Source organism: Myotis yumanensis, unplaced genomic scaffold (assembly GCF_028538775.1).
Source record: "Myotis yumanensis isolate MYYU_CA2020_CCGP unplaced genomic scaffold, mMyoYum1.0.hap1 SCAF_10, whole genome shotgun sequence".
Taxonomy (NCBI): Eukaryota; Metazoa; Chordata; class Mammalia; order Chiroptera; family Vespertilionidae; genus Myotis; species Myotis yumanensis.
This window is the reverse complement of record NW_027223761.1, coordinates 32598436-32610861: the sequence shown is the minus strand read 5'-3', so window position 1 is coordinate 32610861 and position 12426 is coordinate 32598436. Positions and strand designations below refer to the sequence as shown.

Here is a 12426-nt window from a genome sequence, read left to right as displayed (position 1 = left end):
GGGCTGGTGGGACTGGAGCGGCAGGAGGCAGGTGCAAGGCTAGAGTTCAGGCATCGGGAGAGTGAGAAAAGCTCTGGCTTCTTCCTTTTGGTGACGCCAAACCCCCCCGATTTGTCCCCACTTTCGGGACGTCGAAGGCTCTCCAACCTCTCCCAGCCCTCAAGCTCTCCAAGCAATGACCTCATTGCAAAAGACAGTCTGAGCGGGTGGCTCCTCTCCCTAGCGGACCGGTGCGGGGAGCGGGAGCAATGACGCAATCGGAGCTGGGTCGGTCCTGGCCACTTTGGATTGGCCGCGCAGGCTCGTGGGGAACCCCTCCCACTATCACTGGAATAAGAGCCAAGAGCTCCGCTGGGAAGACACCCACAGCAGGCGTTGTATCCATCCAGGGGGACCGGCTGCTGGCATTCTCTCCTGCAACTCCAGTCGCCAGGTGAGGAACTTCCCACTCCACCCTAATACCCTGCTTCTGAATTAGTTCATCCAGTTTGCTAGAACTGCCTGCCTGCCTTTCCTTTGCCTCTCAGGACTATCTCTTCCCATCTACAGCCAGGTGCTCCTAGCTTCCTGTCCCCCTCGGGGGAGGGCGGGTGGTTGGGATGGGCAGTGCATTATCCTCAATAACCACCAGTGGAATCCCCAGCACCCCCAGGGCTTCCCTGGGCGCTGGAAGCTCTACCAGCCCAGAAGGGTGGGTCTGCGGGCCCTGCATTGCTGCCCGTCCTGCATGCAGGATCCTGCAGGAGTTTGGTCTGGGCGTGCCCTTCGGGATCTGTGTCCTCAGGGACCACATTTGGTTCCCGGGACTGGGGGCCCTGAGCCTTCCTCTGAGGCGCCTGCAGCCTGCCAGTGTTCCTGGGGCTTTGGTGGGGACCTGAGACAGTGCAATTGGTGAACCAGACAGTGGGCTGCTCAACTCAGGGTGCTGGCACCCAGGATTTGCTGCCAAACTGCCCTCCAGCACAGCCTGAGACACCAGTAACTGGCACATTAGAAATATCCCCCCAAACCCAAACCCAAAGCCTCAGCGCTCTCTTCCAATTTACCCTTCCCCTTTTCCTCTCCCCCCAGTTAGCGGGAAGTTCAGCGAAGGGGAAGGGAGCTCCCAGATTCCTCAGCTCTGAGAAGACAGGAGATGCAGTCTACAGCAGGGTGGGTCTGTACCTGGTTTCTGCCAAGGGCAGAAGGTGTGGGTTTGTGTGCATGGCCACCTTTGTGGCTTCTCTCTGGCTTCCCACAGAACAGAGCCAGAATTCTCCCAGTCCTCTCCCAGGACACTTGTTTCTGCTCTACCAAGCATATTCACAGCAGTCCATCTAACAAATGAATAGAAGCAAGCAGATTCACAGCAGCCTGTCTGGCAAACGAACAGAACCGAGGCATGAGGACACAAGGCAGTTGTGGCAGAGGCAGGACTGGGACCTAGGTCTGCAGGCTCTAGGCCAGGCTTGGTCTTGGTGCAGCCGTAATGTTCTTCTCCTTTTACAGAGAGGCATCATGGGCTTCGGGAAGTCCTCTCCCTTCTTGGCTCTCAGCATCTTGGTCCTGTGCCAGGCAGGCGGCCTCCAGGCAACACCGCTCAGGTGAGAGGGCCTGAAGCTACTAGCCTCTGCCCCTGGATCAGGCAATTCCGTGTCTCTGAAGTCACAACAGTGAGGCTCCCAGTGAATCAACACCCTTAGGTGGACACGGGCCTCCAGCCCTGTGGGCTAGGAGTGGGGAGAGAAGGACACGTTTCCAGGGCATGCCACAGTGAGCAGGAAGCCTGGCTGCTTATCCTGGAGAGAGGCCAGCCAGGGACTCAGAGCCTGTATTGGGTTTGCTTCCCTTCCCCAGGTGGGCCTTGGAGAGCCTCCCAGACTCTGACCTTGCTGCACTCAATGAGAAGGAAGGGCACCTCCTGGCTTCACTGGTGAAGGCCTATGCACAGAGGAACACTAACGAGCTGGACCAGCCTGAGGAGCAGGAGACGGAGGCAGAGGACTCCAGGTAAGGCTCCCCACTCACCTTGGCATATCCAGGAGGAAAAACATCTGGCCAGAAGTCCAGTAGGCTGTCTTTGTTCATCCGGCCCTGGAGCCCGGCCATTCTCATGCTCCACAGAAGACCAAGGTTCTGGGCAGCTGGAGGGATTGTGGTTAGACACATTGAAAAGATCCATTCCTGAAAGCTGTTAGGAAAGGAAATGAGGTGGTGTGGAATCACTTTCTCTGGGAATTGGTCTTGCTCTACTGAGGAGACTTCCCAGCATTGGATGAATGAAGACTGGTCAGTTTGAAGCCAGCAGATCTCAGGATGTTTTAGAAATGTAACCGGTGTGTTGTTATCTCACACCTGCAAGGAGCTTTCATTGCACATTTGCAAGGTGAAGCCAAAAGCCTTGCAGAGGGTGGGGTCACCTAGAGCAGTGCCTGAGTTAGGTCTGGGGCCTTTACATGTGTAGGATCTGTGAAGATGTGTATGTTTGTCATGAGGCTGGGGAGAGCACCCTTCCCCAGCCCCACCTCCCTATTGCACCCTGAGCTTGGAGCACTGCCTGGGCAGAGGTATGAGTTGCACTTGCACTTCCTCTGAGAAGTGCTCTGCAGAGCATGAAGGCCTGAGCAGGAAAGATGACCCCTTCCCCACTGCAGCCCCCCACACTGCGCTGACTCAGCAAATGTCTGCGTTCCCTTAATGGAAGATGTGTGAGCTGTCCTCCTGCCTGCCCCTCCTGCTCCTGCTCAAAGTACCCCCTCCCTGCATGGCTGCCCCTCACTGGGGGCCAACCTGATGCATGGTATTGTCTGGCTTGTCTTCCTTGCAGCCTGGACAGCTCCATCACTAAGCCATGCAGTAATCTGAGTATTTGTGTGCTGGGTGCATACTTGAAGTATCTGAAGAACTTTCATATGTTCTCTGGCATTGGCTTTGGGGCTGAAACACTTGGCAAGAAAAGGGATATAGTCAGTGGTTTGGAGAAAGACCGCTACCCCAGTTTTGGGGTGCCCAAGGATTCCAAGTGAAATCCCTTTTGATTTCCTTTCTTGCTCTCATTGATGAACTTAGTGCATGCAGATTTCACTCTGATTGCTTCTCAAGCTGGTATTGGTAGCTTTGCTCATGACAGAAAATGTTGGAGACCTCAGGTTGGAATGAAAGAGAGTGGGACTCAGACCAGATGAGAGATAAGAGAGAGTAAGGGAAGCTTCTTGAGATCCTAGAGGATATCACAGCAGAGTACTCTGGTTTCTGCTTTATCCCTCAGCATCAATTTTGATGAATAAACCCATTATCTAAAAGGATGTACACTGTGATGGTCATTACTCTAGTCCATGTTCAAGACTTGAAGGTGCCCAGGGCCTATGGTTAAAAGTAACTTTAGCCTGAGGACAGCTGGATGCAGGGCTTGGTGAGTGGCCCCTGGGAACCAGCTCGAGCTTCAAGAAAAGGTGTGCTGCCCTAGCTGATTTGGCTCAGTGGTTAGAACGTCTGCCTGCAGACTAAAGGGTCCTGGGTTTGATTCCAGCCAAGGGCATGTACCTCGGTTGCAGGCTTGATCCTAGACCCCGGTCGGGGCTCGTGTTGGAGGCAACCAATTGATGTGTCTCTCTCACATTGAAGTTTCTCTCTTTCTCTCCCCATCCCTTCCTCTCTCTCTCAAAAAAAAAAAAAAAAAAAATCAATGGGAAAAATATCCTTGGGTGAGTATTAACAAAACAACAACAACAAAAATATTAGTCGCAATGTGGAATCTAAAAAAAAAAAAAAAAAAAAGAATGGGTGTGCTGAAGCAGGTAAGCACTTCTTGTAAGCCCTATTCTTTGAGCCTCTTCCAGGTAAAACTTAAGGGAATTTTTATTTTCCCATGGAAAGTGGTTTCATTGGTGCTCATGTCTGGGGTATGGCTTCTGTATGCTTCTTGTATGTCCTGAGGTGGACTAGGCCTTTGCTGAAAACTTCTTCCCGGTCCCAAAGAGATTATATGTAAGGGACAATACTAAGTGCAGGGTTTCAGCGTGTGTCCCATGGTTAGGAACTGGGTTTTATCCTGAAGGGCTCCTAGCAAAGGCTGCCAGGCCATTTCCTCTAACAACTTTAGTATTTGCATATAGAAGAAACCATTATTCTCTGCCCCTCCCCCCCCACCCTTTTTTTTTATTTTTGTAAGATATACATAAAAAATTTGCCATTTTAGTTTTTTTGTTGTTGTTATCTTTTAAAAAAATCTTTATTATTGAGAGTATTACAGATGTCCTCCTCCATGAGGTTCCTGTCCTGACCCAAGCCTTCACCACCCTATTGTCTGCATCCATAGTTACTGCATATATGCATATGAGATCTTTGGTTAATCTCTTCCTGGCCCCTCTCCCCCTTCCCTCTGATATTTGTCATGTTTCTGTGCTTCTGTTTCTATTTTATTTATCAGTGTATTTTGTTCATTAGATTTCTTGTTCATTTACTTTGTTTTTTTTAGATTCAATTGTTGATAGATATGTTTATTGACATTTTATTGTTCATATTTTTATTTCTCCTCCTCCTCCTCCTCCTCCTCCTCCTCCTCCTCCTCCTCCTCCTCCTTTCCTTCCTTCTCCTTCTTCTTTTCATTTTCATTCTCATTCTTATTCTTATTTCTCTTCTGAAAGAATACCCTTCAACATTTTATGTAATATTGGTTTGGTACGCTCCTTTAGCTTTTTCTTGTCTGTGAAGCTCTTTATCTGACCTTCGATTCTAAATGACAGCTTTGCTGGGTAGAGTAATCTTGGTTGTAGGCCCTTGCTATTCATCACTTTGAATAGTTTTTGCCACTCCCTTCTGGCTTACAAAGTTTCTGTTGAGAAATCAGCTGACAGTTATATGGGTGTTCCCTTGTAGACAACTAACTGCTTTTCTCTTGCTGATTTTAAGATTCTCTCTTTGTCTTTAATCTTTGGTATTTTAATTATGATGTGTCTTGGTGCGGGCATCTTTGGGTTCCTCTTGTTTGGGGCTCTCTATGCTTCCTAGTTAAAGGGGAAGTTTTCTGTCATATTTCTTCAAATAGGTTTTCAATATCTTGCTCTCTCCCTTCTCCTTCTGGCACTGCCATAATGCAAATGTTAGTATGCTTGAAGTTGTCCCAGAGGCTCCTTACACTATCTTCATATTTTTGGATTCTTTTTTCTTTTCTGATTGGGTGTTTTTTGCTTCCTCATATCTCAAATCATTGATTTGATTCTTGGGATCCTCTAATTTACTGTTGAATCCCTATATATTCTTCTTTATTTCAGTCAATGTATACTTAATTTTTGACTGATCCTTTTTCCTGTCTTTGAAATTATTACTAAGATCCTTGAAAGTCTCATTAAGTCCCTTGAAGCTCTCTTTAAGATCTTTGAGTAACCTTATAACCATTGTTTCGAACTCTGTATCCAGTAGTTGGCTTGCTTCCATTTCTTTCATTCGTGACATGTTTCTTTGTGTCCAAATTTTGGCTGCTTCTCTGTGTTTGCTTCTATGTGCAAGGTAGAGCTGCTATGTCTCCTGGGATTGGTAGAGTTGCCTTGTGTAGTAGGTGTCCTGTAGGGCCCAGTGGCACAGACTCCCCAGACACCTGAGCTGGACCTTCTAGATCAGTGGTTCTCAACCTGTAGGTCGCGGCCCCTTTGGTGGTCAAACTACCCTTTCACAGGGGTCGCCTAAGACCATCCTGCATATCAGATATTTACATTATGATTCATAACAGTAGCAACATTACAGTTATGAAGTAGCAATGAAAATAATTTTATGGTTGGGTCACAACATGAGGAACTGTCTTTAAAGGGCCAGAAGGTTGAGAACCACTGTCTAGATCAGTGATGGCGAACCTTTTGAGCTTGGTGTGTCAGCATTTTGAAAAACCCTAACTTAACTCTGGTGCCTTGTCACATATAGAAATTTTTTGATATTTGTAACCATAGTAAAACAAAGACTTATATTTTTGATATTTATTTTATATATTTAAATGCCATTTAACAAAGTAAAATCAACCAAAAAAATAAGTTCACGTGTCCCCTCTAACACGCATGTCATAGGTTCGCCATCACTGGTCTAGATACACCTCTGTGTGGGCTGCGCGCACAGTCTTGTTGAGTTGAGCCTTGATTGCTGTTAGATTACTGGGAGGAGTTGGCCTTCAGGTCAACTGGCTGTGAGGACCAGCTGCAACTACAGGGGAAGAGATGCTGTGCAGGAGACACCCCTATGGAGCAGGACTTGCTTCAGTGGGGCTTTGGTGCTCACTGAGTCTGCCCCTTGAGTGTGTCCCCTATGGATATGTAGAGTTGTAATCTGGTATGGTCTGAAGTTGTCCACTGGGTGCATGGCTCTGGGGCCTCCAGGGAGGTGCAAAGTCAGCTACTGCCTGGGGCCACCGGCAGGAACTACAGAGAAATCTGCAGGTGGCTGCTATTTGTATTGGGCTTGGAACTGCTTAGGCAAGGCCCAGCTGTGAAGCAAGGCAGGCTGGTGCTAGTGCTGGGTCTTAGGCCTTTTATTGATAGGTTTGGGGCATGCTGATGGCAGCTGAGTCTAGTTTGAGAGATTTTAAGAAAGTCTGAAGCCTGAGCCAAAACAGGCCATGTGTATGGAAAAATAGGTGCAAAAGCTTGTGTGGGGCTGCAAATTAGATGGGGCAGAGTCTCAGGGAATCACCAGGGCAGAGTGAATAGTGTGAGCTATGGTCACAGAAATTAAGTTATGGCTGCCAGTGAGCCCTGCAACATGGGAGGTCTCAGCATAGGAACAATGATCCCTGAAAGCACCCCTTCTGGGAGGAAACCGCCCCTGAGTTCTTGCTCCAATGCCAGACAATCAAATTCCTTCCTGTGTGTTCCTGGATCCCCCAAAGCTGCCACCCCATATTGGAGACCAGAGGGAGTGTGGACAAGTAAATTCATGTGCCAGACCTTTAAGAGGTACTGCCTGGGTCTCTAGCAGCCTCCGTGTCACTAGCTACAATCCCCACTGGTTTTTACAGCCCCAAATTATGGGGACTTCTCTTCTTACCTCTGGAAACCTTGGTTGGGGTTCTGGTGTTGGACTGGAACTCCTTGCTTTTCATGGGAGGCCTCCACAGTGAAGATATCCCTCCTGATTAAAAAAAACAAAACCCACCACATGTGGGTGTTGGGCCAATTCGTTCCATGCCTCTGCCTCTCCTATCAGTCTTGATGTACTTTATCAGGGGTGGGCAAACTTTTTGACTTGAGGGCCACAATGGGTTCTTAAACTGAACCGGAGGGCCGGAACAAAAGCATGGATGGAGTGTTTGTGTGAACTAATATAAATTCAGAGTAAACATCATTACATAAAAGGGTACGGTCTTTTTTTTTTTTTTAGTTTTATTCATTTCAAACGGGCCGGATCCAGCCCGCGGGCTGTAGTTTGCCCACGGCTGACTTTATTCTTTACTTCTCTTGTTGTAGGACTTCCGTTCAGCCAGTTCTGAATGATGGTTGTTCTTTATTTTAGTTGTAATTTTGATGTGGTTGTGGGAGGTGGCAAGTGCCAGAGTTTACCTATGCTGCCATCTTGGCTCTTCCAGAAACACTTATTCTTTTTTTTTTTTTTAAACATATATTTTACTGATTGCAGAGAGGAAGGGAGAGGGAGAGATACAAACATCAATGATGAGAGAGATGCCTCCTGCATGCCCCCTACTGGGGATTGAGCTGCAACCCGGGCATGTGCCCTTGAGGTGAATCAAACCTGGGCCCCTTCAGTATGTAGGCCAATGCTCTATTCACTGTGCCAAACCAGCTAGGGCCAGAAACACTTATTCTTAAGTGTTATGTTGAAGAGCTACAATTCTCTTTGAAAAGGTCCCATGGGGTAGGCTCCAGACTCCAGACTCTCACTAGCAGGCTTTCTCTTCTTTCTCCATCCTACAAATCAGTGTCACTCACCAGAAGAGATCCTGCAATCTTCCCACCTGTGCGATCCATCGGCTGGAAGACTATCTTTACAAACATATGGGAATACTTAAGGAAGACTTTGAGCCCACTGATGTGGGCCCCAAGTCCTATGGCCGTCGCCGTAGAGAACTTCATGCCTGAGCTGCTAGAGGACTCCAGCAAGAAGGTGACTGCCTTTGTTCTGTTGGATGGGAGGGGAAGGTATTTGGAGTTTTTAACATCCACATTTTGAAACCCACTGGACCTGGTAGGTTCCTCAGATCCTTCTCTTCAATTGCATTCTTCCTCCTGAGGTAGTGGGTTCCTTCTACAACTCAGCTTGAAGTCAGAGCACTAGGGCAGGCTGCAGAGGTGCAATTTTGTCTTTCTGAGAAGAGAAATGATTTAAAAAAAAATGCTTGCTGAATTCAGCAAACCTTAGCCAGGCCACTCCTCATTAATGAACCTAGGTTCCGAAAGCCTTCAACCCTACAGTGTTCACAGGTTTAGTCCAGAGGGCTATAATCATAACACTACTGCTAATGTTCATAGTGATGGTTGAATTGCTTTTTACTATCATTTGCTTTAAAAGCCTGTTTATATCTCATATCCATCATTTATAAATGCTGTTTAGTTAAAGAAGCACTTCTATAAATTAATGTTCTTTTCAGTAATAATTGTGTTTATTCCCTTCTTGTTCTTCTTATTCTTCTTATTCTTCTGGTTCTCATTCTTCTCCTCTTTCCCCTCCTTTTTCCTTTTCTTTTAACTTCTTTTTTTTTTTTTATCTCAGGTTACAATGAAGCTGAACTCACCACTTCTATTAATTTCTGTTGACAACAACTTGGTGAGAAGACCCCAGGGAAGATATACATGTTTTCATCCAAATAGATTAAAAAAAAAAGCCCCCTTTTCACTCAAAAGGAATGAAATTAAATGCAAAATAAACAAATTCCATATTTGTTGTGCATCCTTTTTATATTTGATTCTACGTGCAAAAACATGATGACATCTTTCATCAGCTTACCTGGTAGCAAACTGGTTCTTTGAGAGCTATCCTGTTGTTCATGCAGCTTTGCCAAACCATAGCGGGACGTCAAATCACTGCCTCTTGTGGTCTCTGGGGTGATGCTATGTTTTGTCTTAATGGTGATGCTATGCCTTGTTGTCTAAGAGCCTGATTATATAATTTATTTAAGGAAATGTCAATATTGTGCCATTTGTGAACTTTGTCAAGATTAAAAACATATTTTGGATACATGTGTTTCAAAACCCTGGTGGTTTATTTCAACTTGTTTTTCAATGTAACAATAATAATAGTTGACATTTTTTGAGATCTGACTCTAGACCAGTGATGGCGAACCTTTTGAGCTCGGTGTGTCATTATTTGAAAAACCCTAACTTAACTCTGGTGCCGTGTCACATATAGAAATTTTTTGGTATTTGCAACCATAGTAAAACAAAGACTTATATTTTTGATATTTATTTTATATATTTAAATGCCATTTAACAAAGAAAAACCAACCAAAAAAATGAGTTCGCGTGTCACCTCTGACACTCGTGTCATAGGTTCGCCATCACTGCTCTAGACCATACAATGTTCTGAGATAGTGCTTTATACCTATGAATTCATTTACTCCTCATGACAACTTTATGGGCTAGATACCATTTTTATTTCCACTTCTCATCTGAGGAAACAGGCACTGAGAAGTGACGTCCAAGGTCACACAGACTCAGATGTTGGTTTCAGGAGCTTACCATGGAAACCACTGTGCTGTATGCTTCCCAACTATGGCTCCTGATGTTTTCCAGACCTGTGAGCCATTCATTGACCTAGCTGCCTGTGAATATTTCTCTCTTCTCTGCGTCCAGCGCGGCCAGAGAGTGGTCCGGTTCCTGAGTAGGGGCAGCTGGGGATTGAGAAAATGAAAGAAAGAGGCAGACACAGAGATGGAAGAAAAAAGCTGGGGCCAGGTGGGACCACTGTCCTCTGATGGAGAGACAGGGACAGGGACCTAGAGCCAATACAGCGTATTTATTTTATACAGCAAAAAACAGGAAGTTTTACTAAAGGTCAAGACAAAGGAGATTATGTGCATTCTTGGGTGGGCCTGAGTCATATTCATCCCTGGTGCTTGGCTGGATTTAAATAACAAAGCCCACCCCCTGGCACCTGGACTGAAGGTCAAGCTGACAACACTCCTGCCTTTTGGCAAAGCGTTTTTCCAGGATGTGGCTTCGCCCACGCCACTGGATTCAGCTGACAATAATTAAAGAAATGCCCATGTGCCTTGCCAGGTGCTCTCTACAGCCACCTCACGTGATAGACCATCAGATTTTGAAGACAAATGGAAAAATTTACACACATAAACAACCTAATCTCTCACACACAAATAACCTAAACAACCTTATCTAATAAAGTGGACCCCTTCTACCCATTACTTTGTGCTACAGGGTGAATGGTTGTATACTTCCCCCCAAACCTTCACCAAAATGTATATTTTGAAACCTAACACCAAAATGATGTTATTAGGAGGTGGGGCCTTTGGGATGCGAGTTGGTTATAAGGGCAGTACCCTCACCAATGCAATTAATGCCCTTAAAAATGGGGCCAGAGAGAATTCCCTTGCTCCTTCCGCTGCAGTGTGAGGTTACAGTGAGAAGACTGCTGTGAATAAGGAACTGGGCCCCCCACCAGACGCTGAACCTGCTGGTGCCTTGATATTGGACTTCCCAGCCTCCAGAACTGTGAGAAATATACTATAAGCTATCCAGTCTGTGGTATTTTGTTATAGAAGCCCAAATAGACTAAGACACTTATTTGACTTCGATGATCTATTTATGGTCAATGTTATTACATATATACACCATCTATCCCCCCCACCCATGTATTATTACATCAATATGCCCATAACTATTTCCCCATATATCTCTAAATGGGAAGTACTCTTTAAACATAACCACAATCCCATTTAACAAAAAAAATTAACAGTAATTTCTTCATTGTTTAATATCTCACGTCTAGTTATGGCTCAAATTCTTCCATTATTACATATATGTATGTGCATTGTATATATATTATATAGAATATGTTTATATGCACATATATGTATAAAACCTAAGCTCAAAGTCTTCACATTGCTGCTAGTTGATATGCTTTAAGGTTCTTCTAATTTAGCTCCCTCTCCACCTCCATCTCCACCTCCCCCCACCCACAACTGCAATTTATTTGTTGGAGAAACTAAGTTATTTGTTCAATAGAGTTTCTCCCGTTCTGAATTTTGATGATTACATCCCTGTGGTGAGGTTTATAACATGTTCCTTTATCTTCCATTTTTCTGTGAGTCAGATCTCTAGTGAATGAGAGGCAAGAGAAGTGGGAGATGAACTCAGAGAAGTAACGGAGGACTGTGAGGGGTATAGGAAAGAGTGGCTTTCTATCTTATTGATATTCTATATGTGGTGAGACAGCATTCTCATACTTTCCTTTATTTTGTGAGATATTAATCCCCTTAGTTATTTGAATAAATATAAAATAGCTGATTTAGAACTTTTTGTCTACAAAGTTCAATGTCTGTGCTCCCTAAGGAACAGTTTTTATTAACTGCTCTTCTTGTGCATATAGACTTTTCCCTGCATGTCTCATAATATTATTTTTGAAAACTGGACACTTAAAATAATCTAATGTGGCAACTTTGGAAATCATATTTCCTCCCTACCACCAACCCTAGGATTTATGATTGTTTTTTTGTTGTAGTTGTTGTTGATTGTTTGCTCAGTGACTTCTCTGAAGTAAATTTTTAAAAAAATACATTTTATTGATTTTTTTACAGCGAGGAAGGGAGAGGGATAGAGAGAGTCAGAAACATTGATGAGAGAGAAACATCGATCAGCTGCCTCCTGCACACTCCCCACTGGGTATGTGCCCGCAACCGAGGTACATGCCCTTGACTGGAATCGAATCTGAGACCCTTGAGTCTGCAGGCCTATGCTCTATCCACTGAGCCAAACCGGTTAGGGCTGAAGTAAATTTTTTAAAGTCTTTATTCTTTGTCATGTGGCCACTGTTTGGTTAGCTTAATGGTTAGGTAATGATTGATCAAATATTTCCTTATTGTCTCGAATCAATGTCTTTTAATCTTTACCAAGGGGCTCCGTGTGCATGTTGGGACATACCTTCAACACTCAGACAAGTAGTTGACAACTTTGCCATAGTTTTGACTTCCTGCTTGCCGACAGCCTCGAGATCAGTGAGAGGTGAGAGCTCTGGGCTTTCTCAGGTTCTTCCTGAGCATGCATGCAGCTTCATGATTCCCAGATTCCCAGAAATATGTTAGAGCTTTCCAAAGTTCTTATAGATATCACATTCCCCACATTTCCTTTTAAATGTTTTTGGTTAGTCTATTATTTACTCCAAGTATTATCCATTAGTTCAGGCATCTGTGAATTTAAGTAAGTGCTTGTTTTCAACAAATGCTCCTGAAAAAAAGACTTTATGCACTGGGCAAGCTCCATGTGAGATCAAAGAAAG

The 12426-nt window shown here is 44.9% G+C and overlaps 1 protein-coding gene across 1 annotated transcript; it reads left to right on the top strand.

Annotated features, from left to right (window-relative positions):
- The first annotated feature begins 380 nt into the window (after positions 1–380).
- Positions 381–9121, top strand: LOC139018025 (calcitonin gene-related peptide 2-like). Its single transcript, XM_070426664.1, has 5 exons — positions 381–433; positions 1489–1583; positions 1837–1989; positions 7898–8082; positions 8689–9121. Exons 2-4 carry the CDS (start codon positions 1498–1500, stop codon positions 8055–8057), a joined length of 399 nt encoding a protein of 132 aa, XP_070282765.1. The 5' UTR covers positions 381–433; positions 1489–1497; the 3' UTR covers positions 8058–8082; positions 8689–9121.
- Positions 9122–12426: the final 3305 nt, after the last annotated feature.

Coding starts and splice junctions, on each gene's coding strand:
- LOC139018025 (XM_070426664.1), top strand. CDS start 1,498: ATGGGCTTCGGGAAGTCCTCTCCCTTCTTGGCTCTCAGCATCTTGGTC. Junction 1,584..1,836: donor CTCCAGGCAACACCGCTCAG/GTGAGAGGGCCT, acceptor TCCCTTCCCCAG/GTGGGCCTTGGAGAGCCTCC. Junction 1,990..7,897: donor ACGGAGGCAGAGGACTCCAG/GTAAGGCTCCCC, acceptor CCTACAAATCAG/TGTCACTCACCAGAAGAGAT.